This window comes from Rhinatrema bivittatum, chromosome 7 (assembly GCF_901001135.1).
Source record: "Rhinatrema bivittatum chromosome 7, aRhiBiv1.1, whole genome shotgun sequence".
NCBI lineage: Eukaryota > Metazoa > Chordata > Amphibia > Gymnophiona > Rhinatrematidae > Rhinatrema > Rhinatrema bivittatum.
In genome coordinates this window covers 456,068-482,846 of record NC_042621.1, presented here as the reverse complement: position 1 = coordinate 482,846, position 26,779 = coordinate 456,068, and the positions used below count along the sequence as shown (strand labels likewise).

Below are 26,779 nucleotides of genomic sequence, written 5' to 3'. Positions count from 1 at the left end.
GTTTCATTTGAATCAGACTATTTCCCTGCCTTCGCTGGATAAGGGTAGAGATGAGCCTGAATATTTTCTGTTGCATGCCTTGGATGTCAAGCAGCACTTGAACATTACTAAATCTTTTCGTAAGTCTGGAGGAGGTAAACAAGGTGAACCAGTGACAAGTGACAATTATTGCCCATTGGGTTAAAGAAGTCTTCACAGCTGCCTATGTAGATATAGACAGGTTAGGACAAATTCCACTAAAGCTCAGGCGGTATCATGGACGGAGCTCCTGTTGGTGTCTTCTGTCAAGATTTGTTGAGCAGCAATGTGGTCCTCCTTACACACTTTCTCCAAGCATTACTGCTTGGACATTTAGGCCCAAGAAAATGTGGCCTTTGCATGTGCGGTATTGATGGGACCAAGGGCAGCCTGCTGCCCTTTTAGCAGTAACTTTGGGACATCCCACTTGTGTGGATTGGACTGCCTGAGAGCAGAGGAAGGAGAAATTACTACTTACCTGATAATTTCCTTTCCTCTAAGGAAGGCAGGCCAATCTACAACCCGCCCTGGGCTGCCTACTTGCTTTTAGTTCATCCCTTAGCTTGGGCGATTTAGAGTATTATTTCTGTTAAGTTTATTTATTTTTATTTATTTATTTAGAAACATTTATATACCGACAACCGTTTGCACATCGTATCGGTTCACAGATAACTAAAACACTTTTGGCGTTGCCTTTACATGGAACAGTAAACTATGAACTAGGAAACAGCAAACATCTAACAGCTCATTAATAGCATTTACAAAGGGAGGAGACAGAAAAGATTAACTACAGTATGGGAACCAGGAAGGCAAGCAGGGTAAAACGGGGTTAAGTGACATAAAATTTAACATGCACTAATCATAGAAACCGGTTAACTGAGCTCAGTGTTCCCAATTAGTTAGAATCATGAATATTTGACTATTAGTAATCATGTTCAAGTTTAATCAGTTTGTCCACAGTTTCGTTTTTCCAAAAAATACTGGCGGGCTAATGTTGGGGCAGGGCTATGTGAACAAGATGTCAGCGATTCAGCTATACTCAGTCTCCATCTGCTGGTAGAGGTGCATAACCCACTTGTGTGGATTGGTCTGCCTTCCTTAGAGGAAAGGAAATTATCAGGTAAGTAGTAATTTCTCCTTATCCCTCTCTGTCTATTAGCTTTATCCAGTGCTAACCCCAATATTGCTCCACACATCAACCAGCAGGGGGTGCTGTCTCCCAATCATATACTTTCCATAGGCTAATGCCTCATACTATGGGAGCCATCCTACCTGATAGCCTCTTTTCCCTTCTCCTGTGATATATTTGTGTCATCCCAGCAGGCAGCAGAAGATTCACCTGGATAGTCTGCATGCGGCACTCCAAGCACAAAAGATGAGACCACGAGAACGTCGGAGAGTTCGCAGGGAGGGAAACAAGGAGAATAAGATAAAGTGAGTTATATTTTCTCTTCTCTGTGGCTTGTTTGGCCTTCCACACTTATCAGCATTCTTCTCCCACTTACATGACCTTGCAGAAAGTTATATCTGTAAGAGCTATTCATGTACAAGCACACAAGCATCCAAAATGGAGGTTAAAGATGCTGTTGTTTCTGTAGTAAGTGCCGTTAGCTTCCTCCGTTTATAATAAATTAATGAGATGAGTGGCCTGTTGGATATTCTCCAAATGATGGAAGCAGAAATCCCTTTTTTTCAGGCTGGCCTCCGGGGGCGGGGGGTGGGGGGAGGATTTTAAATTATCTTCTGCATTATCTCATGAACCTGTCATGGAGGGAGTCATTTGATGGTAATGTGCATGCATAATCTTGCATTAGCAGCATATCACTATTTCTATTTGTTAATGTTGTTCCTTCGAAGCGTAAGTGTGAAGGAGTGTACCTGCCCTTCCATAATCACTCAGACAGGGCTGCCACCCTGAACCATAAAATCAGTGCTGCCTTAGGGAAACCAAGCAGGCATGGAGGTAGAGAGTCAGAAGATGAGCCGACTCCTGCAGCCAGGCCCTGCTCAGGTAGGAAAGCTTGTGTTTCACGGAGTACAAGGAGAGCAAGGGCATGGCAGGTCTCCAGCAGAGATCCAGGCAAATCGGCTAAAGACTGGTAACAGAAAAAGGAATTTTACTTCTCTAAAATGTTTCTGTTTACTGTCAGCTGGCCAGGGCTAGTAGCTGGTTGTGGCTCTTTCTCCGAGGTAAAGGATAAAGCCCTGCTGCTCAGCCTGATGTATTAGAAGACTGAGACCTAGAATGTAAACTTTACTGCAGCCAGGAGCCAGAAATCCTTTGTTACCCTGAGACCGGGACCTTAGACTCTGGGCAGTTTTATCTGTAAAGCGATTGATAAATGCTGCTAAATAAATAGACAACTATTTGCACTGAGTTTTTTGTTTGAAATGAAACTGCCTTGCATCTAACATTTCTGGCTCCATTTTCAGAGAGCACCAGTCATCTGGCTCCCTCACAGTAACACGGATCAGAGATTCTCTGTACTACATGTGATGAGATAATATTGACAGGAGACGCGATGTGTGTCATCATTGTAAAACAAAATGTTCCTCTCCATGTTGTTTAGATTAAATCTTGAAAAACAGGCAAATTTAGATTGTGCAGTTATGCTGTTGTTGCTTTCCAGAATGCATACAATTACAGCTTGGGCAAAAGTCAGCTGTCCTTCAGTGTAGGAATAAACTCAGATGGGGAAAGTTCAGAAACATGTGGATTGCTCTCCACAGCTGTTCCACGCAATGTGCAGGAATCTCTCCTGCCACTCTTACAGGAGATGTCAGAGTCACTCAATCTTATCTTACAATAGAGAGTGGAAGCCAAGCAAACATTAATGATTATGTAAATGAAACTAAGGAGTTTTCATTTCTCCTCCCAATCCAATAAGGCACCGGCTTAGTAAGGTGTGCCTGGTTGGGCTCCTCTGTTTGTGAATTAGGCCCTTAATGCTGCATTTTTAGCTGTTTTTCTAGTCCTATGGATAAAAGAAAAGGTAAGGTGAATCTTTGACCTTCAGTGGATTCAGTGAGGAGGGGACGGACAGATACATTTGTGTTTCAGATGGCATCTTCTTTAACAAAATATGCATGGCTACAGTTTCTACATAGGAGACAGCTGCCTTTCTATTGCCATGGCTTCTGTGAACCCTGTGGACATCTCACGAAAGGGGAGGTTGGGTCCCCAAGTGAGTGTTAGTGCTATCATTGGACCAATGGTGGACCTGCCAGCAATCTCAGCAACACAGAATTGGACCAACCAGGAACAGAGGTGACTAAGTTTTCTTCAGTGGAACAGTCCTCGCTGACATTGTCTCAGCTGAAAGAAATAACCTTATCAGCTATTTGGGCAGTTGTGGTGAGGCCAGAATCTATTGTGAATGCAAATTTGAACAGTACAAAGATTATGACTAAGAAGATGACCAGACAGTTTTTCTGCATATCTTACCCAGCAGCTCTCAGGAGAGGACTTCAGAGGTCACCAGGCTTCAGGGTCCCCAGCCTTGCTTCCAGAGGCCCTGCACTGCTTACAGCAGAAGAGGACCTGAAGGCTCATCTGCATACCTTACCCACTTCAAATTTCCTTGTTATGAAATACAGATTTTATTCAGAAGGAATTTAATTCAAAACAAGAGTCAATAAGGTGGGTCACTAGGTAGATATAACTAGATTAATTATAGTGTTTTGAAGGTTGTTGTTAGACAAATATAAAATAAATCAATAGACTAATGTCACAGAATGGGAGTGATGAGTGATGTGTGATGGGTGCAGCCCGGTAGGCAAACCAGCTAGACCCACGTTGACAGTAGGCAGACACACTCAAGCTGAGACTGCAACTGGGCTTCACCTTTACCAGCCTCTTCCACTGCAGTTTGAGCCCTTGGTTTCGGAGCCAGCAGGACTTAGGCAAGGAACCAGCAAGAAAGCAGTCAAGCAACATGTGGACACAGCTGAGGTCAGGGCAGGCAGAAAACAAAAGAGCTTCCATATCCGGGCAGGGCTCAAAGCAGATGGCAAACAGGCAGTGACAGTATCTGGGCAAGGGGTCTAGGCAATTAGGCGACATCAGAATCCAGGCAAGAGTCAGGTAACCAGCAGACAGTGTGGCAAGGGCAGTGATGATAGAGGAAGGAGCCAAGGACTGGGAATAGGCAAGGCAAGGATGGACAAGGCAAGGCCTGGAACAGACAAGGCAAGGATAGGCAAGTCAAGGACTGGAAGAGGCAAGGCAAATGTGAGATACAAAGCAACTAGCACTGCAGGCATAAAGCATAGCAGGGAATCTGTTGCTGAGCCACTGGGTGGTGGAACTTAGCTTCCTTATATACTAGAGCTGGGTTGACATCAGTCAGCACCCAAGGAAATGCTAGCTGCATGGTCTATAAAGGGCTACAGGAAGTGCAGGTGGTTTCAACCAGGCCTTAGAATGCAGCACACTATAGGAAGCTATGCCAGGAGTGTCTGGAGGGAAGGGGCAGTACAGCTAAAAATACTTTAGATTAGCTTTACATCCCTACTTTCTTACAAATTTTAACTCGATAACAAATCAACAAAATGAAGATGCAGAAAGTAGTCCAGCAGTGAGAGGAAGGCTTTCCAGTCTTTTGTGTCACATGTGTGATTATCTCCTAGCTGGCAAGAGATTCTATGTGTGCACTAGGTACAAAGAGCTTCTATCTCTCAGAGAATGAATGATCTCTGGAGGTTAGAGTGGCAGACCTGGAGGAGCTAAGGGAGACAGAGAGGTGTATAGAGGAGGCCTTCAGGGACATAGAAGAGAAGTTCCACCTCCAATCTGGCAGCCTCTGTGCTGCCTTAAAGAAAAATGATCACTTGATAGGAGAACATCACCTTGATGAGGCAGGAAACAATCCTGTAGCTAGGTCCTGTCCTCAAGGTGATTTAGTATCCTCTCTCACTGAGGATAGGTCTCCAGTTGCATGTCCCCAGGAAGGAAGGGTTAGGACGGCCATTATAGTTGGTGATTTGATTGATAGGAAGGTAGATAACTGGGTGGCTGGTGGACATGAGGATTGCTTGGTAACTTGCCTGCCTGGTGCAAAGGTGTGGGACCCTACACGTCACATAGATAGGATTTTAGATAGTGCTGGGGATAAATCAGCTGTCTTGGTACATGTGGGAACCAATGACATAATGTGCAGAAGAGAGTTTCTGGAAGCCAAATTTAAGGTTTTAGGTAGAAAGTTGACATCCAGAATCTCCAGGGTAGCATTCTTAGAAGTATGCGCAGATGAGACAATGGGACAGGGAAGAGGGTTTTAGGTTTGTTAGAAATTGGGCATCATTTTGCAGAAAAGAGGGCCTTTTCCGAAAGGATGGGCTCCACCTTAACCAGAGTGGAACCAGGCTGCTGGCACTAACTTTAAAAAGGAGATAGCACAGCTTTTAAACTAGATGATGGGGGAAAGCAGACAGTCACTCAGAAGCATATGGTTCAGAATGATGCATCTTTGAAGGATACTAAGAGAACAGGAAATTAGGGCATCCCAGTAGAGAGGTTGCAATAAATGCTAAAATGGACCAGGTACCTTTAAGTAAAGAGCAGACAGAGCAGAAAGATTCCAAATCACTCCTGTCAACTGATAGCAGGTTGTTAATAGAAACAAAAAACATACTTTGAAATTGCTGTATACAAATGCTAGAAGTGTAAAAAAATAAGATGGGGGAGTTAAGAGTGTATAGCACTGGATGAAGAGGGAGATATAACTGGCATCTCAGAGACTTGGTGGAAGGAGGATAACCAATGAGACACTGTGATACCAGGGAACTTTATATTGAAATGATAGGATGGATCAAATTGGTGGAGGGGTGGCACTATATGTTAAAGAGAGCATTGAGTCACACAGGATAAAAGTTCTGCAGGAAACAAAATGCAATGTTGAATCTTTATGGATAGAAATTCCAGGTAAAAAGGGGAATAAAATAGGAGTGGGGGTGTATTGCATCCACCTGGCCAGAATGAAAAAACAGACAATGAAATGCTAAAAGAAATTAGGGAAGCTAATAAAATCAGCAGCACAATAATAATGGGTAATGTTATGCTCAGGCTTGTGAACCCTTGGCCGACGGGAGGATGGTATACCTTTCGGAGGATCCGTAGGTTCTCTCGTCGGGTGACGAGGTAGAGCAGGAGACAGGACCAGCTGACCCTTGGCACTGGAGATTGAGGCGAGTGCGGAGGCGGATGAAGAGATGAGAAGAGGAGCTGTATCTTCACCACTGGAAGTCTGTGATCCCCCCAGGAGGAGCCCGTAGGGACCCAGACCACTGGGACTTAGGTGGACCTTTGAGAGGTCAGGGTGACGGAGCAAGGGCTAACTGGAGCTTTGCCCTGGAAGCCAGCGGTCCCCCTGGGAGGAGCCCGTAGGGACCCAGGCCGCTGGGACTTTGGCAGGCCCTTGGAGATGATGGTCTAGAAGGAGTCCTAGGTCGAATGCCAGAGGGTCGTCGCTCACCAGTCCAGGGTCACGCACCAAAGGATCACCACTTGCCGGTCCGAAGTCACACGCCAGAGAATCACCGCTTGCCAATCCGAAGTCGCACACCAGAGAAACACCGAAAGCCAATCCAAAGTCAGGAACCGGGAACGTCAAGACGAAACAGGAACAGGATCCAAAGCTGAAGGAACTCACCAAAGCAAGCAAACCAGACAGCGCTGAAGGACGTTGCCAAGTCACTGGATGAGCAGAGGAAGCTGCCTTTTGTACTTCCCCTGCTGTAGCTGATAGAAAACAGGTGAAGCCATTTAAAGGGATTAGGTCCCTTTAAATCTGTGGAGGAGGTGCGGCCTCGCGCCTAAGGATGGCGGCGGCCATCTTGAATTTCCCCCGCGGAGGGGAGACGCTGCTGGACGCTGCGAGGGGGGAGCAGGACGGCTTCCCCTGCAGCGAGCAGGACCGGAGGCCGCGCGGGCGCAGCGGCCCAAATCGGAGCCCTCCCCCGGGGCTCCCGCGGCGAAGGAACGCTGCGAATCAGGTAGGGGGCCGCGGTCGTGGGGCGCCACGGCCGTGGAACACAACAGGTAATTTCAATTAACCCAATACTGACTGGGCGAATATCACATCAGGACATGTTAGAGAGTAAAGTTCCTAGATGAAATAAATGACTGCTTTATGGAGCAGCTGATATAAGAACAAGAGAAGAAATTATTTTAGACCTAGTCCTTAGAGAAATACCTGATTTGGTGTGAGAGTTAAGTGTTGGAGCCACTTCGCAATAGTGATCGCAACATGATCAAATCTAACTTAATAACTGGAGGGAGGACATTAAAGAAATCTACTGTGACAGCATTTAACTTTAAAAAAAGATGACTGAAAAAATGAGGAAAATGGTTAAAATAAAATTGAAAGGAGCAACTGCAAGGGTTAAGAGTATAGATCAGGCATGGACGTTTAAAAATACCATCTTGGAGGCCGCACCTTTCTTTGGGTTCAGCTTGGCTGAGGGGCCCATTTTGCCATTCCTTTGCTTGCTTCCAGACTCTGCTGCCGCTGGTGACGTCTGAGAAGGAGGAGCCGGGTAGACCATAAAACCTTGTCTACCCCGGCAGACGTTGCCGCACCTTTCTTTGGGTCCAGCTTGGCTGAGGGGCCGTTTCGCCATTCCTTTGCTTGCTTCCGGACTCTGCTGCCGCTGGTGACGTCTGAGAAGGAGGAGCCGGGTAGACCATAAAACCTTGTCTACCCCGGCAGACGTTGCCGCACCTTTCTTTGGGTCCAGCTTGGCTGAGGGGCCCGTTTCGCCATTCCTTTGCTTGCTTCCTGTTACGAGCGCGCGCGGGCACGGTCGGTCGTCGTAAGCGGGTGGTGGTGAGCCCTTGGGCCACGGCAGGACTCAAGGAGGAGCCCCAAGCCACACCGTGGGAGGTGAGCTGAGCAGGCATGGTGAGCCAGGCAGGCAGGAACAGAAGCAGGGAGTCCGACCCTCAGCCGGACCTGCATGCCCATGGTAGCCAACACGGGGAAGTTGACTAATGAACGGTCCTCCGACTGTTCCCGGCCCTTTCGGACCTGCCGCAGGGAACGGCAATGGGCAGCAGGCCGGACAGAGGCGAGGGCAGACAGAGTCCTTAAACAGAAGACATCAGACGGGGCAGAAGCAGGCTGAAGCAAGACAGAGACATCAGGACAAGGGCTGAAGCGAGACACAGGAAAGATCCAGGCGAGCAGGAACTCCGATGCTGGGATACTCACATCCGAAGTCCCCTCGGCTGGCAGAAGCTCAAGAGCCCGTGGGACGAATCCCTCCTGTGGGCCACTCCAGGGCCCAACAGGACAGAAGGCTCAGGAACCAGACGAGGACGTAGGTCAAGGCAGAGACAGGAAGACATCCGGGCAAGGGCTGAAGCAGACACTGTAGACAAGGCTGGACGGAAACATGGCACTGTCCATCAGGGCGCCCTACTCAGCCCACCCGTGGGACTGAGTTGCGGACCACCCTGTCCCAGACGCGCCCTACACAGCCCAGGAAGGCTGGTCGCGGACCACGCTGAGAAGGAGGGTGCGGGGAAGACCCAGCCGAACAGGAACTCCGATGCTGGGATACTCACATCCGAAGTCCTTACGGCTGGCAGGCACAGGAACAAACATCTAGGCAGAGACACAGGACAGGAACCCATCAAGGCATAGGCGAAACCGGGGGACCTGGATCGGCAAAGTTACAGACGACTGTAGAGCCCGATCCGGAGGCCCTTTGCAAGTGAACAGAAAGTCCTTAAGTACTGGAGGTAGAAGGCAACTCCCTGGGAGGAGCTTGCCAGGACCGCCCACCGCTGGGCCTATAAGTCAGGTGGAGAGCTGCGGGCCAGCCCCTAGGAGAAGGGCGTCGCCAAACAGGAAGTCCAAACGCTGGCAAGCAAGCCACAAGCACAGCTAGGCCTCTCAGGCCCTGGAGCAAGTCCCGGATGGAACACAGGCGAGGCCCAGGCTTCAGAGCGGCCTCCGGAGGAAGGTAAGAGACCTCCTGTAGTGCAGCAGCAGGGGGGATCGCAACACTTCCGGACTCTGCTGCCGCTGGTGACGTCTGAGAAGGAGGAGCCGGTTAGACCATAAAACCTTGTCTACCCCGGCGCGACGCCGCCGGCGTGACGTTTAAGCCGCGCGCGTTGAAAGGGCGCGCTCGGCTTTGTCCGGCTTCGTCCGGATCGGACGGCATTGGGCGGCACGGGACTTAATTGTGGAGTGAAAAGGTGCGGTCTTAGTGAACAGCGACAAGTTAAGTAAAAAGTTTCTCTTCCTTGTTTGATATGGGAACAGCGCTGTTTATTTAATAGCTGGTAAAGAGGTTGCATACGTTTTGAAAAAGTGCCATGCCTCATTCTAAGAGGAAGGCAAAATTAAGAGAATTATCTATGACCTCAACTCCAGTGAAGTCGTATCAGTCTACTATCCCGGACTGTTTCCAAACTCCTTCAGAGAGAACACCGGTGGGGGCCGCTAGTAATATGGCTCAGGAGCAGGAGAATATTACTTTGGCCAGTGAAACATCTCTAACCCCCGGTGCCCCGCAGAAACCGGATCCTCCATCCAGGGATCCTGAGAAAGCTATAACAACAGCAGGAGCAATACCTGTCCCCCCTAGAGAGGTTGGAAGTCCAATAAGGAGCTCTGAGGACAGTGAAAATCAAAAGTCCTGGGAGGTCAGGGAAGGCTCGGATGTAGGAGGAGGAACTGAGTTCTTGCAACAACTTGGAGATATTGTAACAAGAAGTAAAATGCCAGAAATAATGGAGATAACTCCAAAGAAACTTACAATAGAGGAACTGGGATTAATGATCATGAAAATGCAGAAATCGATAAATAATTTAACTTTGAATGTGCAGGAAGTATTGAATAAGAATGTTTGTATGCAAGGAAGCATAGAAAGTTTAGAGAAAAATACTACAGTTTTGGATGTGAAAATGGGAGAAATAAAGAAAATTCAGGTGAATTTAATAAAATCAGTTCAAGACCATGAAGGGAAATTAGAAATGATAGAGAATCTGAATAGGAAATTGAATTTAAGAATACTAAATTTTCCTATAGTCCACTTGGTAACGCCAGTGGACCTATTTAATAGTTACTTAAAAAATATCTTAAAGTATTCTGAAAATTCAATTCCTAAGCTATCTAAGGCCTACTACCTACAACAACAGAGTAAGGAGAATAATAATGTGAAATCTATAGAAAGTTTTAACCTGACAGAATTTTTGGAAAAATCATACGAATCGAAGATTGAAAATAGAGCAACCCTTTTGGTGCAGTTCCAATTTCACTCAGAGAGAGACGAAGTGTTAAAACTTCATTTTAGACAACAAAAACAAAACTTCTATGGTGCCCCAGTGAGAATATTCCCAGATGTTATACGCACAACACAGATAAGGCGAAAAAACTTTATAGCACTCCGAAAGGAAGTGCAAGATAGAGGAGCACAGTTTTCCCTACGTTATCCCTGCAAGTGTTACATAAAATATCAAGGAAACTCATATATCTTTAATTTCCCAGATCAATTACGTGCATTTCTTGATACTCACTCCTAAGGGTTGTATGAAAAAGTGGGTAAAAAAGGAAGTAATGAGGGAGTACAAAGAGGGTTTTCTTTGATTATATTCTTTTGTATTTGCTCCAATTGTTTACATATTGCCAATGTTCACTAATATTATTCCTAAATATTATCCTAGAATTGATACTATTTTGAGGGAATTATTGTATTGTAAGTGAATTCCTTTAACTATGCTTTACCTCTGTATCAGAATTACTATTTGTAATATTATAAGAAATGCAATAAAAAATAAAATTATAAAAAATACCATCTTGGAAGCCCAGAACAGATGTATTCCATGCATTAGAAAAGGTGGAAGGAAGGCTAAATGACTAACAGCATGGTTAAAAGATGAAATGAGAGAAGCTACAGAAACAAAGAAATGACGGCAGAAGAAGACCAAACGGCCCATCCAGTCTGCCCAGCAAGCTTCGCAGTTTATCCATTTTTTTTTTTATTTCCCCCCCCCCCTTTTTTTTCTCCCTCCCACCCGTCACTATTGGCTTCCAGCACCCTCCGGCCCCAATTCCCTTCCACCCCTCCACCAATGCAGAGAGCAGCGCCGTATCTGCATCCCAGTGAACATCCAGCTCAATCAGGGGTAGCAACCGCCGCATCAAGCGGCCACACCCCTGCCCCATACTCTTACCCACCTCTGTTTTGTTTGTTTGTTTTTTGTTTTGTTTTTTTTGTTCTTTTGTTTTTTTGGAGATGGCAGCCCTCCATCCTTCCGCTCCGTGAAGGTGGAACACAAACCACTGGCCACTGGCATCCCGCTCCGTGAATGCCTCTGTGGCTACTGCCACTCCGTGCAGTGTTTTGCTGCCTGAAGGTGGAACACCAACTACTGGCCACTGGCATCCCGCTCCGTGAATGCCTCTGTGGCTACTGCTGCTCCGTGCAGTGTTTTACCGCCTCCTCTATATTTACGCCCACTAGACTTGATGGATCCACAGTGTTTATCCCACGCCCCTTTGAAGTCTTTCACAGTTTTAGACTTCACCACTTCCTCCGGAAGGGCATTCCAGGCATCCACCACCCTTTCCGTGAAAAAATACTTCCTGACATTGGTTCTTAGTCTTCCTCCCTGGAGCCTCAGCTCGTGACCTCTGGTTCTGCTGATTTTTTTCCTATGGAAAAGGTTTGTCGTTGTCTTTGGATCATTAAAGTTTTTCAAGTATCTGAAAGTCTGAATCATATCACCCCTGCTCCTCATTTCCTCCAGGGTGTACATATTTAGATTCTTCAATCTCTCCTCGTATGTCATCCGATGAAGATCCTCCACCTTCTTGGTCGCCCTTCTCTGTACCGCTTCCATCTTGTCTTTGTCTCTTTGTAGATACGGTCTCCAGAACTGAACACAGTACTCCAGGTGAGGCCTCACCAAGGACCTGTACAAGGGATTAATCACTTCCCTTTTCTTACTCGATATTCCTCTCTCTATGCAGCCCAGCATTCTTCTGGCTTTTGCTATCGCCTTGTCGCATTGTTTCGCAGACTTCATATCATTAGACACTATCACCCCAAGGTCCCTCTCCTGCTCCATGCACATCAGCCTTTCCCCCCCCATCGAATACAGTTCATTCGGATTTCCACTCCCCATATGCATGACTTTGCACTTCTTGGCATTGAATCTCAGCTGCCATATCTTCGACCACTCTTCCAGTTTCCTTAAATCCCGTCTCATTCTCTCCACTCCTTCCGGCATGTCCACTCTGTTGCAGATCTTAGTGTCATCCGCAAAAAGACAAACCTTACCTTCTATCCCGTCCGCAATGTCGCTCACAAAGATATTGAACAGGACCGGTCCCAAAACCGATCCTTGCGGTACACCACTTAAAACCGCTCTCTCTTCAGAGAAAGTTCCGTTTACCATCACACATTGTCTTCTGTCCATCAGCCAATTTGCAATCCAGGTCACCACCTCGGCACTCGCTCCTAAGCTTCTCGTTTTATTCACCAGTCTCCTGTGCGGAACTGTATCAAAAGCTTTGCTGAAATCCAAGTAGATGACATCGAGCGCTCTTCCTTGATCCAATTCCTTGGTTACCCAGTCAAAAAAGTCAATCAGATTTGTCTGACAGGATCTTCCTCTGGTGAATCCATGTTGCCTCTGGTCCATCAATTCTCCTGACTGTAGATAGTTCACTATTCTCTCTTTCAGCAGTGACTCCATTACTTTTCCCACCACCGAAGTGAGGCTAACTGGTCTGTAGTTGCCAGCCTCCTCCCTGTTCCCACTCTTGTGAAGCGGGACCACCACCGCTCTTCTCCAATCTCTTGGTACCACTCCTGTTTCTAGGGATCTATTGAACAGGTCACACAGCGGACCCGCCAGAACATCTCTGAGCTCCCTCAGCATCCTTGGATGAATCCCATCAGGCCCCATGGCTTTGTCCACTTTCAGATTCTTTAGCTCTTCCCATACATGTTCTACTGTAAAAGGATTTTCATCTATTCCACTTCCCTCCAGTTTCTTGTTGTGTAGAGATGGTCCTTCTCCAGGGTCTTCTTTAGTGAACACAGAGCTGAAGTATTCGTTTAATATTTCTGCCATTTCTTCGTCTCTCTCCACACATTGATCATATAATATCTAAAAGAACATCTTTCAAGAAATGGAAAAGAGATCTGAATGAAGAAACAGGATACAGATTAAGCATTGGGCAAGTTAGATGCAAAGCAAAGAGAGAATTTGAAAAGAAGCATGCTGTGGAAGCAAAAACTCATAATAAAACTTTTACAGGTATATTTGAAGTAAAAAGCCTGCAAGGGAGTCATTGGACCATTAGAAGATCAAGGAGTAAAAGGGCACAATTATTATAATCTTGTGGACTTCATCTGGATAGTCACCATCATGGATTAATAAGAAGTCCGACTACAGTGTGGACTTAAACCAGCCATTCCAAAAAGTGCACGATGGCTTTGCATTGAAGAATCTTTAAATCCTAACACAGTGACCAATGATTATAAAGCCCTAGCGCTTTTCAGGGCTTATTCCAAAAAAGCCATTAGCAGCCGGCGGCGCTATATTTAATTCTTTTATATTCCCATAGCAAGATTATAATAATTGTGCTCTTTGATTTTTTAATGCTCTATCTGGGTTTTTTGTGATTTTTGTATTATAAAAGGGGTAAAAGGGACACTTAGAGATGACAAATGTTGTGCTCCGGGTGTGGATCCTTGGGCCGACCGGCAATATGGGACGGTCGGAAGGCAGACACACACAGTGCGAGATGGATCTTCACCTGGAAACCCGTGACCCCACCAGAGGAGCTGTTAGGGCCCGGGTCGCTAGGACTTAGGTGGCTTCGCCCTGGAAGTCCGAGGTCCCCCCAGGAGGAGCTCCAGTGCTTACGACCTTCTTCCACTGTGACCTCTGTCCGGCCTGCAGCCTCTGCTATACCCTGTGGCAGGTCTGAAAGTGCTTGGAACGGTCGGAGGACCATTCAGAGACCACCATTGCATTGGTGGTCTCATGGGCATGCAGGTCGGCGGGGGATTCGAGATTTGGACTGTCTTCACCGCAAGGGCACATATTCTCCTTGTTCCATCCTGGAGAGCCCTAGGTTGTACTCTGTCCCATCATCAGCACAACAGGATTGCCAAGCTTTGAGCTTCCCGCACTTGAGGCCAACGCAAGATCCAACAATTTGCTCCCTTTGTGTAACATTCTATCATCGCTAAACGTTCAGTTCAAAATATATGCCAATGACATTCAGTTTATTGTGCTGTTTAATAACTCCTGATCCTCTACCTGATCCTCTACTTTATCTTCAGTTACATTATACTTTAATACCATCAACACATGGCTCTCACACAATCGTCTAAAACTGAATACATCTAAGTCTGAACTTGTTCATTTCTCATCTATCTCCAACTCTAGGCTCACCCCCCCCCCCTTCTCATCTTTCCTTAAATGGAATTTCTGTACCTATTACAAACCAAGCCACTAATCTAGGAGTAATAATTAATTCTGATTTATCTATGACTCAACACATCTCAGCACTCACAAAAAAGTTGTTTTTATAAAATTCACATTAAAAACTTCATCTATTGCTCTTCCAACATGATTGTCCTCCAATCTTTAGTTTTTTCCGATTTAGATTACTGTAATGCGCTTTTTATAGGTTTACCAGATTTTACTTTGCACCCACTTCAACTGATTCAGAATACTGCAGCATGCATCTTAGCAGGTACAACCCAACGAAATCATATCTCTCCTGTACTTCAGTCTTTCCATTGGTTCCACATAAAATCAAGAATACAATACAAAATTTTAACAATAATCCACTCATTTATATATAATTCCTCATCTACTTGGTTATGCTCTTCTCTCCATATCTATCAACCTGCCAGACATTTAAGATCGATGTCAAAAAACCTCTTGGAAATCCCTTCTCCAAAGCTTACCAGATTACATTATCCAAGAAAACGTGCCTTCTCTTTTGCAGGTCCATTTCTTTGGAATTCCATACCCAACTCACTCTGTCAAATTGCTAACAGAAATCAATTTTAAAAATCCTTGAAAACATACCTCTTCCAGCTGGCATACAATATTCCACTAAACGAACAGTTACAATGAATAAATATTCAAATTGTATTTTAATTTCTGTTATAGTTCATAGGCACTAGCCTTTTTCCCTCTTGTTTTTGTAAAATTATGCTTATTTTATTTGTTTTTATTAATTAGTTTCATGTAATTTTCTTCTATTTTTTTATGATTTATAACCATATTTTTTATTTTTCATGTTTTGTAAACCGTTTTGATCAATTTACTACACTAGCAACTGTACCCGTTCTATGCCCGGGCAGCGAGCCTTTTTATTGGCACATCTACTCTTTTTTTGAGCAGAATTTCCCTAGAAATTCACTGTAAGAGTGTCTCTTCCACATACACACATCCTCGTACAGGCTCCCTCACTCTCTGGCACACACACACACATCCCCTCATATAGGCTCCCTCTCTGAAACCCACACTCAAGCATCCCACTCATTCCCCCTCTTACCAACCAAGCTGTCTCTCGCACTCCCCCCACACCCCCTCTCCTCTCTCCCCCACACATTCTCTCTCACCGGCATTCCCCTCCCCTCATATAGGCTCCCTCTCTCTGAAACCCAGTCAAGCATCCCCCCACCCACCCTCTCTTACCTCCCATGCTCTCTCTCACACCCTCCTCACCCTCCTCTCACCAACCATGCTCTCTGTCAACCCTCCTCTCTCACACACACACACATTCTCTCTCACCGGCATCCCCCTCCCCATGCTCTCTCTCACACCCTCCTGCTCTCTCTCACCCTCCCCTCCCCGACACACATTCTCTTTCACCGGCATGCTGCGGGACCAGCACCATTCGCGGCAAAGATGAAGGCCTGGTGCGCCGTTTGTGGCGAAGATGAAGGCCCGGCGCGCCATTCGCGGCACACGGGGGCCTTCCATTTTTGCCTTGAGCAGAAAATAGCAGCGGAGACCCCGGCATGCTGTGAACGGAGCGCATTCCGCGGCACACGCTCCATTTGCAGCGAAGATGAAGGCCTGGGCGTGCCAATCGCGGAACATGGGAGCCTTCCCTTTTCACCGCGAATGGTGCACTGGGTCTTCATCCTCGCTGCGAACGGAGCTTGTGCCATGGGACGCGCACCATTCGCGGCATGCCGGGGTCTACTATATTCAGCCTGTCCCGCGATGGCTGCTGTCCTACCTCTGGCGTGTTTGAGCCTCCAAGGCGGCCAGGGAGCCGCCTGCGCCATCTATCAGTGGGCTGGGGAACATGCGCGAGCACTGACGGACACACTACCAAGCCCGATATATTATAGCGCCATCTATCGGCGGGCTGGGGAACATGCGCGAGCACTGACGGACACACTACCAAGCCCGATATATTATAGCGCCATCTATCGGCAGGCTGGGGAACATGCTCGAGCACTGACGGACACACTACCAAGCCCGATATATTATAGCGCCATCTATCGGCGGGCTGGGGAACATGCGCGAGCACTGACGGACACACTACCATGCCCGATATATTATAGCGCCATCTATCGGCAGGCTGGGGAACATGCGCGAGCACTGACGGACACACTACCATGCCCGATATATTATAGCGCCATCTATCGGCGGGCTGGGGAACATGCGCGAGCACTGACGGACACACTACCATGCCCGATATATTATAGCGCCATCTATCGGCAGGCTGGGGAACATGCGCGAGCACTGACGGACACACTACCAAGCCCGATATATTATAGCGCCATCTATCGGCAGGCTGGGGAACATGCGCGAGCACTGACGGACACACTACCAAGCCCGATATATTATAGCGCCATCTATCGGCGGGCTGGGGAACATGCGCGAGCACTGACGGACACACTACCATGCCCGATATATTATAGCGCCATCTATCGGCAGGCTGGGGAACATGCGCGAGCACTGACGGACACACTACCAAGCCCGATATATTATAGCGCCATCTATCGGCAGGCTGGGGAACATGCTCGAGCACTGACGGACACACTACCAAGCCCGATATATTATAGCGCCATCTATCGGCGGGCTGGGGAACATGCTCGAGCACTGACGGACACACTACCAAGCCCGATATATTATAGCGCCATCTATCGGCGGGCTGGGGAACATGCGCGAGCACTGACGGACACACTACCAAGCCCGATATATTATAGCGCCATCTATCGGCAGGCTGGGGAACATGCGCGAGCACTGACGGACACACTACCAAGCCCGATATATTATAGCGCCATCTATCGGCGGGCTGGGGAACATGCGCGAGCACTGACGGACACACTACCAAGCCCGATATATTATAGCGCCATCTATTGGCGAGCTGGGGAACATGCGTGAGCACTGACGGACACACTACCAAGCCCGATATATTATAGCGCCATCTATCGGCGAGCTGGGGAACATGTGCGAGCACTGACGGACACACTACCAAGCCCGATATATTATAGCGCCATCTATCGGCGAGCTGGGGAACATGCGCGAGCACTGACGGACACACTACCAAGCCCGATATTTTATAGCGCCATCTATCGGCAGGCTGGGGAACATGCGCGAGCACTGACGGACACACTACCAAGCCCGATATATTATAGCGCCATCTATTGGCGGGCTGCAGAACATGCGCGAGCACTGACGGACACACTACCAAGCCCGATATTTTATAGCGCCATCTATCGGCAGGCTGGGGAACATGCGCGAGCACTGACGGACACACTACCAAGCCCGATATATTATAGCGCCATCTATTGGCGGGCTGCAGAACATGCGCGAGCACTGACGGACACACTACCAAGCCCGATATATTATAGCGCCATCTATCGGCAGGCTGGGGAACATGCGCGAGCACTGACGGACACACTACCAAGCCCGATATATTATAGCGCCATCTATCGGCGGGCTGCAGAACATGCGCGAGCACTGACGGACACACTACCAAGCCCGATATTTTATAGCGCCATCTATCGGCAGGCTGGGGAACATGCGCGAGCACTGACGGACACACTACCAAGCCCGATATATTATAGCGCCATCTATCGGCGGGCTGGGGAACATGCGCGAGCACTGAAGGACACACTACCAAGCCCGATATATTATAGCGCCATCTATCGGCAGGCTGGGGAACATGCGCGAGCACTGACGGACACACTACCAAGCCCGATATATTATAGCGCCATCTATCGGCGAGCTGGGGAACATGTGCGAGCACTGACGGACACACTACCAAGCCCGATATATTATAGCGCCATCTATCGGCGGGCTGGGGAACATGCGCGAGCACTGACGGACACACTACCAAGCCCGATATATTATAGCGCCATCTATCGGCGGGCTGGGGAACATGCGCGAGCACTGACGGACACACTACCAAGCCCGATATATTATAGCGCCATCTATCGGCGGGCTGGGGAACATGCGCGAGCACTGACGGACACACTACCAAGCCCGATATATTATAGCGCCATCTATCGGCGGGCTGGGGAACATGCGCGAGCACTCACGGACACACTACCATGCCCGATATATTATAGCGCCATCTATCGGCGGGCTGGGGAACATGCGCGAGCACTGAAGGACACACTACCATGCCCGATATATTATAGCGCCATCTATCGGCGAGCTGGGGAACATGCGCGAGCACTGACGGACACACTACCAAGCCCGATATATTATAGCGCCATCTATCGGCGGGCTGGGGAACATGCGCGAGCACTGACGGACACACTACCAAGCCCGATATATTATAGCGCCATCTATCGGCGGGCTGGGGAACATGCGCGAGCACTGACGGACACACTACCAAGCCCGATATATTATAGCGCCATCTATCGGCGGGCTGGGGAACATGCGCGAGCACTCACGGACACACTACCATGCCCGATATATTATAGCGCCATCTATCGGCGGGCTGGGGAACATGCGCGAGCACTGACGGACACACTACCATGCCCGATATATTATAGCGCCATCTATCGGCGAGCTGGGGAACATGCGCGAGCACTGACGGACACACTACCATGCCCGATATATTATAGCGCCATCTATCGGCGAGCTGGGGAACATGCGCGAGCACTGACGGACACACTACCATGCCCGATATATTATAGCGCCATCTATCGGCGGGCTGGGGAACATGCGCGAGCACTGACGGACACACTACCATGCCCGATATATTATAGCGCCATCTATCGGCGAGCTGGGGAACATGCGCGAGCACTGACGGACACACTACCATGCCCGATATATTATAGCGCCATCTATCCGCGGGCTGGGGAACATGCGCGAGCACTGACGGACACACTACCAAGCCCGATATATTATGGATTTTTAAATAAATAAATAAATAAATAAATAAATACATACATACATACATACATACATGGCTCTTGGTCTCGCGGCACAAATCATACAATAAGAACATTTGCAAACCTAGCATTTAAGTGCTTTTTGGAATGGAATCACTACAACTACCCAGCCCAGCTTAGGCTTACTTAACAAACACCCTGGGTTTAATTCTTTAGCTTTTACAGGAACACAGTTGCATTTTACACAGCAAAACTCAGCTTTAACTAACAAACACACTGGGGCAGATTTTCAAAGCCCTACGCACGCTGGGCCTATTTTCAAAAGGCCCAGCAGCGCGCGTAAAGCCCCAGGACGCGTGTAAGTCCCGGGGCTTGAAAAAAGGGGCGGGGAATGGGCGGGGCGGGGTGGGGCCAGAGCCTCCAGGCACAGCGGCCATTTGGTGCTGTGCCTGGGATCGCGGGCCGGCCGTCGGCAGGTGCACGCAACCTACGCCTGCCCAGAGGCAGGCGCAACTTATAAAATAAAGGTTGGGGGGGTTTTAGGTAGGGCTGGGGGGCGGGTTAGGTAGGGGAAGGGAGGGGAAGGTGAGGGGGTGGAGGGAACAGGGAAAGCCATCGGGGCTCCCCCAGGGCTCGGCGCGCGCAAAGTGCACTAGTTTGCACCCCCTTGCGCGCGCCGATCCCAGATTTTATAACATGCTTGCGGCTGCGCGCGCATGTTTTAAAATCATGCTTACATTTGTGCGCGCCGCGTTGCGCGCACAAATGTACGCCCGCGCGTACGTCTTAACATCCGGCCCACTGTGTTTAATTCTTTAGTTTCTTACAGGAGCACTACTGGCATTAGCACAGCCAAAGTTAACCCTAATTAAACAAACATACTGGGTTCCATGCCTTCATTTTCACAGGAGCACTACCTCATTTTTTCCAGCCAAACTCAGCTTCTCTTAAACGCGCTGGGCTTATTGTTTTGTTTTTTTTTTAGCTCTCACAAAAACAGTGTTGCTTTTTTCCTGCCTACTGGAATCCCCCTTATTTGCAGCCTTTTCTTATTAACTTTCCTCAATTCTCAGGGGCACACAGTACATTCAGACCCCTTCTACTAGTTGTTCCTAATACTGGCCTTATCTTTAAGGGTTCAATGGCACTTTTCATATCCTTTATTTCTTAAAGACCAGCTTCCTGCAGAACTTGTGCAAGTATTTCAACCCTACAGCAGGCTTCAATGTAGCTTAATCGCTTAATAAACTCAAGCATAGCGTAGCTCAACTGTTGAAAAATCCATCTGTCTCAGGATCCTCTTTCTTCTAAGATTTGCTCCATGGCACTCCTCCTCTCCCCCCATGTTGACTTTTTGCTGCCATTTTATAGAACCTGGCTGCAAGGGGTTGGTTCCTCCTTGATCAGCTGTGACATCATCCTCTAGGCTGACCCTGAAATCCTGGGAAATGTAGTTCCCTGGGAGCAGCTATCTTAACTTCAGATTAACCTGTTCCTAACAAATCCTCCCTTAGAGCTTTAAATTCTCTCTTTTGCGCAGAGACCAATATCAAAATCATCACAATTGGCCACCGTTGGAAACAGGATACTGGGCTTAATAAACCTTTGGTCTGAACCAGTATGGCAAGCCTTATATTCTTATGTTCTTAAATTGGACACTTGTTTCTTACAGCAAGGTGAAACATTAGTGCAAATTGAACAGAGAATTCAGCATCTCGAAACTTCTCAGGCACTTTTTGAGTCATCTGATTAAAGGTAATATACATAATTCTACAAAATACAGGAATTTTCCAAAAATTAATGGCATCTCCCCATCTGATTTGTTTAAACAATATTTGTTAGAAGTTTTGATGGTTCCTAGGGAAGCGTCATTATAACTTTATGGAATGAGGGATGTTTTAAAAATTTCAGGTAAATGAAGGCTCAGATGACCAGGGATTGTAGGGCCATGTTTTTTTATATTTTCAAAATGGTTCCATCAAGACACACTTGAAAAAAAAAAGAACACCTCTTTACAATTGTAATACATAAAAAGAAAAAATAAATAATAGTAACAACCTCATTTGCAAGAGCTAAATTAGTCTACAAAAGAGGGGAGATACAAGAAAGAAAACTCTCAATCAGGCCGATACATTAAGGAGCGGTAGGAAGAGCTGCGCACGCACAGTCCAGCTCACCTACCGCTCGATACTGTATGTAAATAGCTTGCAAATGCAAGCCGCGTCCAAGAAGCGTCCGTGAAGCGTTAGGCCCACGCAACCCTTTTACTGTATAGAGCGCTATACAGTATCCTGGGTGCGCTGGCCTAATGCTTCACGGCCGCGCTGGTATCTGTCATTTGAAATGACAGGTACCAGGAAGTGGACGGTTCTCCGACGCTCGGGATTGCCAGTCTTCTCTCCCCTCCTCCCAAAGCAAGGCGCAGGGAGGGGGGGAGAGAGGACTGGTGAAACGACATGTAAAGTGTAAAGCAACGAAGCGACTTACTTTTCTTGCAGCCCTCCTCCGGAGACGGACATCGGCGGAGACGGACCGCGGCTCCCCTACCTTCCAGGGGGCAGCCGGCGGCGAAAGCGGCCCCGCCGGCGAAGATGGATGCCTGCACGGGCGAAAGCGGCCCCTGTGCGTGCAATTGGGCCGCTCAAGACGTGACGTCACATGCCGTGATGCCAAACGTCATGACGTCACGCCTTGAGCGGCCCAATTGCACGCACAGGGGCTGCTTTCGCCCGTGCAGGCGTCCATCTTCACCGGCAGCTGCCTCCGGGAGGCAGGGGAGCCGCGGTTGCTACTTTTTTTTTTTTTCGATTTTTCGCTTTTTTCCGCTTTCGTTGCTTCGGGAGGAGGGGGGAGAGGACTGGGGCTGCCCCGGAGACCAGCACCCATGGACGCGGCCAGGGCACGTGAGCGGGGGCTGGGGGAAAGTTTGCCTCCTACTCTTACCCCTGCCTCTAACGCAGGGGTAAGGGTAGGTGGTAAGTTAGCAGGTTAAACGCGCGGCAAAACTGCAGGTTAAAAAAGCGATAGTTGGGGCGTGCGTTATTGTATGGGAGGGAATAGCTAATTCGATTGTTTACATCTAATATACATGCCGCGGGCGGAAGGGGTTACCCGGTGATTTAAGGACGCGGTAAGAATGGGTTAAAGGGGATAGTGAATCGCGGGTTGGACTAACGCGGCCAAAAAGTGAGTAGAAAGCGGGTTAGAAGCAGGGTAACCGCGGCCGCACTTTACTGTATTGACCTGAATGAGGGTATTAGTGTTAAACAGGAAAAAAGAAAAAAAAAGAATTATGGCAATAAGCTGGACCTTCCTACATACTAATAATATTCACCATTAAACTTGACTGCCCATGAGGAGGCTATGGTCTGCTCTTCTTCTTGGAATCCAGAAAGAAACATAATCGGGAAGGTTCATAGAATATATAGGAAGCATTTTGAATTTCAACAAAACAAAAGAATAGTGCCTGATTTTCAAAAGCATTTAGACACTTAAAAATGGGCTTTACACATGTAAATGGGCTTTTGAAAACTGCTACAAGATATGCCTTTGAATTGTCCATAGGATTTACTTGTGTAAGTGCACTTGACATGCATAAATGGCTTTTGAAAATTGTTAAAATAGTAGTTACATTTATACGTGTAAATCTTTTTGAAAATTACTCTCATAACGAACAATAACGTGAGCCCCTAGTGACATCACTTTCTATTTCATTTCCAAAAATTTCTTCCTACATAATTTAATTTTTAGATAAATCAGGAAAAATCTAAATCTTCCCTCCCAAAAACAGAGCCATGATTATGAAAAAAACAAACACATTACAGAGCCTTTATCTTAAGCAAAAATGAAGGAAACTAATAAAATTGCCCTTTTAGATTCAAATTCAACAGAATCTGTTCTAGAATAACAGTCAAGACCAAGGTATCCAAATTGGCACCTCCATCAGCTGAATTCTCTGCTTGAGGTTCAATTCTTTTAATAATAGGCAAAAAATATCTTACTGATAGGAGGAATTGCCACTTCAGGCATTTTCAGAATGTCAACCAAGTACTTCTTAAACAAATCCAAGGGTGACGTAATAGAAACCTGAGGAAAGTTAATCATCCTCAAACTGAGACACCTAGTAAAATTTTCCAAATTTTTCCAGTTTCCTATTAGAAATAATCTTATCTTGCACTAAAGTGGTTTGCATAGCACTTATTTGGTTTAACTGCTAAGAAATACATTGAATTTATTGGGCTTGTGTAGAAAATTTAGACTCTTGAACCTTGATTTGGGTATCAGAATGTGATAAAGCAGAAACAAAAGAAGAGATTACTGAATGAAGAGAAGCAATTGCAATCTAGAGTGAATCCAACATGATAGTCTGGTTTAGTCAGGATAGGGATAGAACAAGGAGGGACTCCAGACGGATGGGTTAAAAAATTCAACTCGCTTACCCCAGATTTCACAGCTTTGGAAACAGGCCCTGCTCCACCTGTAGAGCCCTCCAAACCTGCCCCCGTGATCACATTGCTTTCAAAGCATCCCAAGGAGAGCTACTTCAGCATGGATGAACTCTCACAGTATCCGAGGCATACATTCCCCCAGGAGTATTGGCACTTTCCAACAATTCAGCACTGTACAACCTTGATTCCTTGGTTCCATAACCACAAGGAGGCTGGGGAGGAGTGAACTGGAGAACCAGGCTGAGAGAGATGTCTCCTCCTAAGCTAGGGATGAGCCCTCCACCACTAACACTCCCTCAGGCCTCATACCACCTGGAAGTTGCATGTAGCCGACAATAGAACTCTGATGAAGACTTGGTAAGTTTGGAAGAAAATATTCTAGACCTTGACCTTACGTTGCTTGTCCCTAATGTCAAGTAAGGAAAAAGAAATGCAGCAAAAAGAGCAGAAAGTCAGGAGAGTCAGCTGCAGCGATCCAATTTGGTCCACCATCTTGTCTACCCCCTAGTCTGTCAGGCTATGTTTAATGTCTTTTGTGCTTGTAGCAGATGATGACTGGGTTTTTTTTAAATTTTCTCAACATAAAAGAGAGAGCTTGTTTTAAAATTCATCTCTGATGTTAATTATTTTAGGTAAATGCATGGGAAAGAATATTTTAATTTGAGAAAGAACTCCATACATTTAGGAGGTCATCTAAGAGGGCAATTTTCACAAGTTTTTGCTTGGGTAAATGTATGTTTACCTATGTAAAAATGCACCATAAATATTGTTTGTCTTACTGTGGGTAAAAGTGGGTAGGTTAGATCAGGGAAAAGGGTTTTATTTTGGCATGTACTTTGTCCTTGCTTAGGTACCATTGAAAATGAGCAGGCAGGTCCATGGGTACAAAATGTCGGACCTGCAACCTCCTCAGCAGTTTGATTATTGCCCTCTTAGCATTTTATTAAACTTTTTTTCACAGATCCTGAAAAGTAAAATTTAGTGCATGGAGCTGCATCATTTACCCGGTAGCTTTTTTGGTCTTGTATCTTAATTAGTTGATTTATTGAGAAAAATATACATGCTTTATTGACTTTCCATTTTTGTAGGGCATATTCTTTTTTTGAATACCAGGTTTTAGTTTATATTTTTATTGTTTCATAATATTTTGTGACAGCTGCATCTCCTCTGTGTTGTGTATTTCATTTAAGTTTTATTTTTCCAATGATGATTCTTTGAAGGATCTTATGAAATGTAATAAAAGTAATTTTAAAAAATTCCTTCCCTTCATGACTGGATGGCACCAGAAATGCCTTGCTCCCAGTTACTCCAGCTACCCAGCCGGGGAAACAGAATTGCATTATGTCGGATGAGCAGCACACCAGCCTCCCAGAGAAGGCTGATCTAATTGGAAGGTAATAGGAAACATAAGTTCTTGTCAAATATGGGTCCAAAAGGCCTGCTGTAATTGGATTTTGTAGTATAATTAGTGAAATGGATTTCTGCTCTGCTCACACTGGCGTGAGTGATCTGGAAAGAATTCAACAACAGACTATTATCATACTATAGTATCTCGGGTGTCCCCTACCCAACCCTCTCTTTTGAAGAAAAGCAAAACTCCATACCCCGCATTTTAGATATTGTGGGTATTTTTATAATCTTCTTGTTCGAAAAAATTGGAATTTGAAGCACAATGAAATGTAATCAGGAGGTAGCCAGCTCAGTTTACAGGAGCTACAAATGCCCACGAAGTCCCACAGGTGTTGGAGTCATACTGCACAGTTCTAGTAGGGTCATAGATGAATGTCAGACATAGAAAGAAACACCAAGTGCAGTAACTGAGAAATAAAAGCTTGAAATCTTGGGAGATGCATAAAATACAGGAGACGGTGAGAAAGAAAATGGTTTGCAAAGCTGAGAAATAGTGTTCTGATATTCTTCTATAATGCTGTCAGCAATAGGAAGGAATGATTCTATATCACTATGAAACAGTCCCCCCAAGCTCTACTGGATCAGATTATGGCCAGACAGAAAGCCTCTTGGACTGAAGTGCAAAGTGAAATAAAGCATGATCACCCTACAAAGAACTTCCAAATCAACAGGCAGCAAAGGTAAAGGAGCTACAGTCTGTATCCCATAACTTAAAGTTAGCTTCTGCACGCTCAGGACAATCTGTTTCTCCACTGTGTACAGATGTGTAAAACATGTGCATATCAATATCATGGTCAACACAACCTACAGCTACTAGAGGTAAGATGTTATGATTCTGCTCGTGGGCCTAGCCGCAAGCAGTCTCTCACCTCCTTGCTGCCAGCTGTTCCGCCGCCGCTGTTGTGTCCAAGAAGCTGCCGCCATGATCCGCAGCAGGCCAGCCACCCCCACTTCTCCACCATGCGGCCTGGAGGCCGCCGACACCACTCCTCTGCAGCCCGGAGGCCGCCCATGTTCCTTTCCTGCTCGGCGGGCCTTGCTGCCATGCTTCCATGCGGCCTGGTGGTTGCCGACGTCTTCTTTGCATTGGCAGGGCCACCGTGGTTTCTTCAAGCGGCTGGAGCAGCTCTCTCCGGGACCTGCTATGTGGTATAGAGCCGCCCTTCGTCTTCTTTTCTATGGCAGGGTGCCACCTCTGAGGCCGGGCCTGGCTTTATGGCCTAGTACCGCTCCTGCTCTAACCTGCGGCAGGGACGCTGCTTTCCAGGATCCTGCCTCCTACATCCTTAGGCGTGAGGCCACGCCTCTCCTCCTGATTTAAAGGGCCAGCAGTGGGAGTAGTCCCTGGCTCCTCCTAGTGATGTCATCCTGGGTATTCCTCTTCAGCCCTACAAAAGGGCTCAGTCTTCAGTTCCTCGTTGCCTTCGCAAGGAGTCAGTCATGGAGCTGGACTGCTCCTGGATCCTCCATTCCAGCTCTTCATTCCAGGAGAGTCCGATGTCTACCTCCTCTTCTTCAAGGCACTCTGTTCTTCATGGGAATTCCCT

General features: G+C 47.0%; 1 protein-coding gene across 6 annotated transcripts in view; it reads left to right on the top strand.

Moving 5' to 3' along the window:
- The window catches only part of LOC115094928 (serine/threonine-protein kinase Nek11-like), a 403,945-nt gene that overhangs the window by 273,720 nt on the left and 103,446 nt on the right, over nucleotides 1–26,779 (top strand). For 5 of the 6 annotated variants that reach the window (XM_029608021.1, XM_029608023.1, XM_029608024.1 and 2 more), the window contains one exon: nucleotides 1,339–1,452. In XM_029608021.1, the coding sequence (XP_029463881.1) occupies nucleotides 1,339–1,452 (114 nt within the window). The remainder of the gene's footprint in view (nucleotides 1–1,338; nucleotides 1,453–26,779) is intronic. The other variant, XM_029608022.1, reaches the window with a different exon arrangement.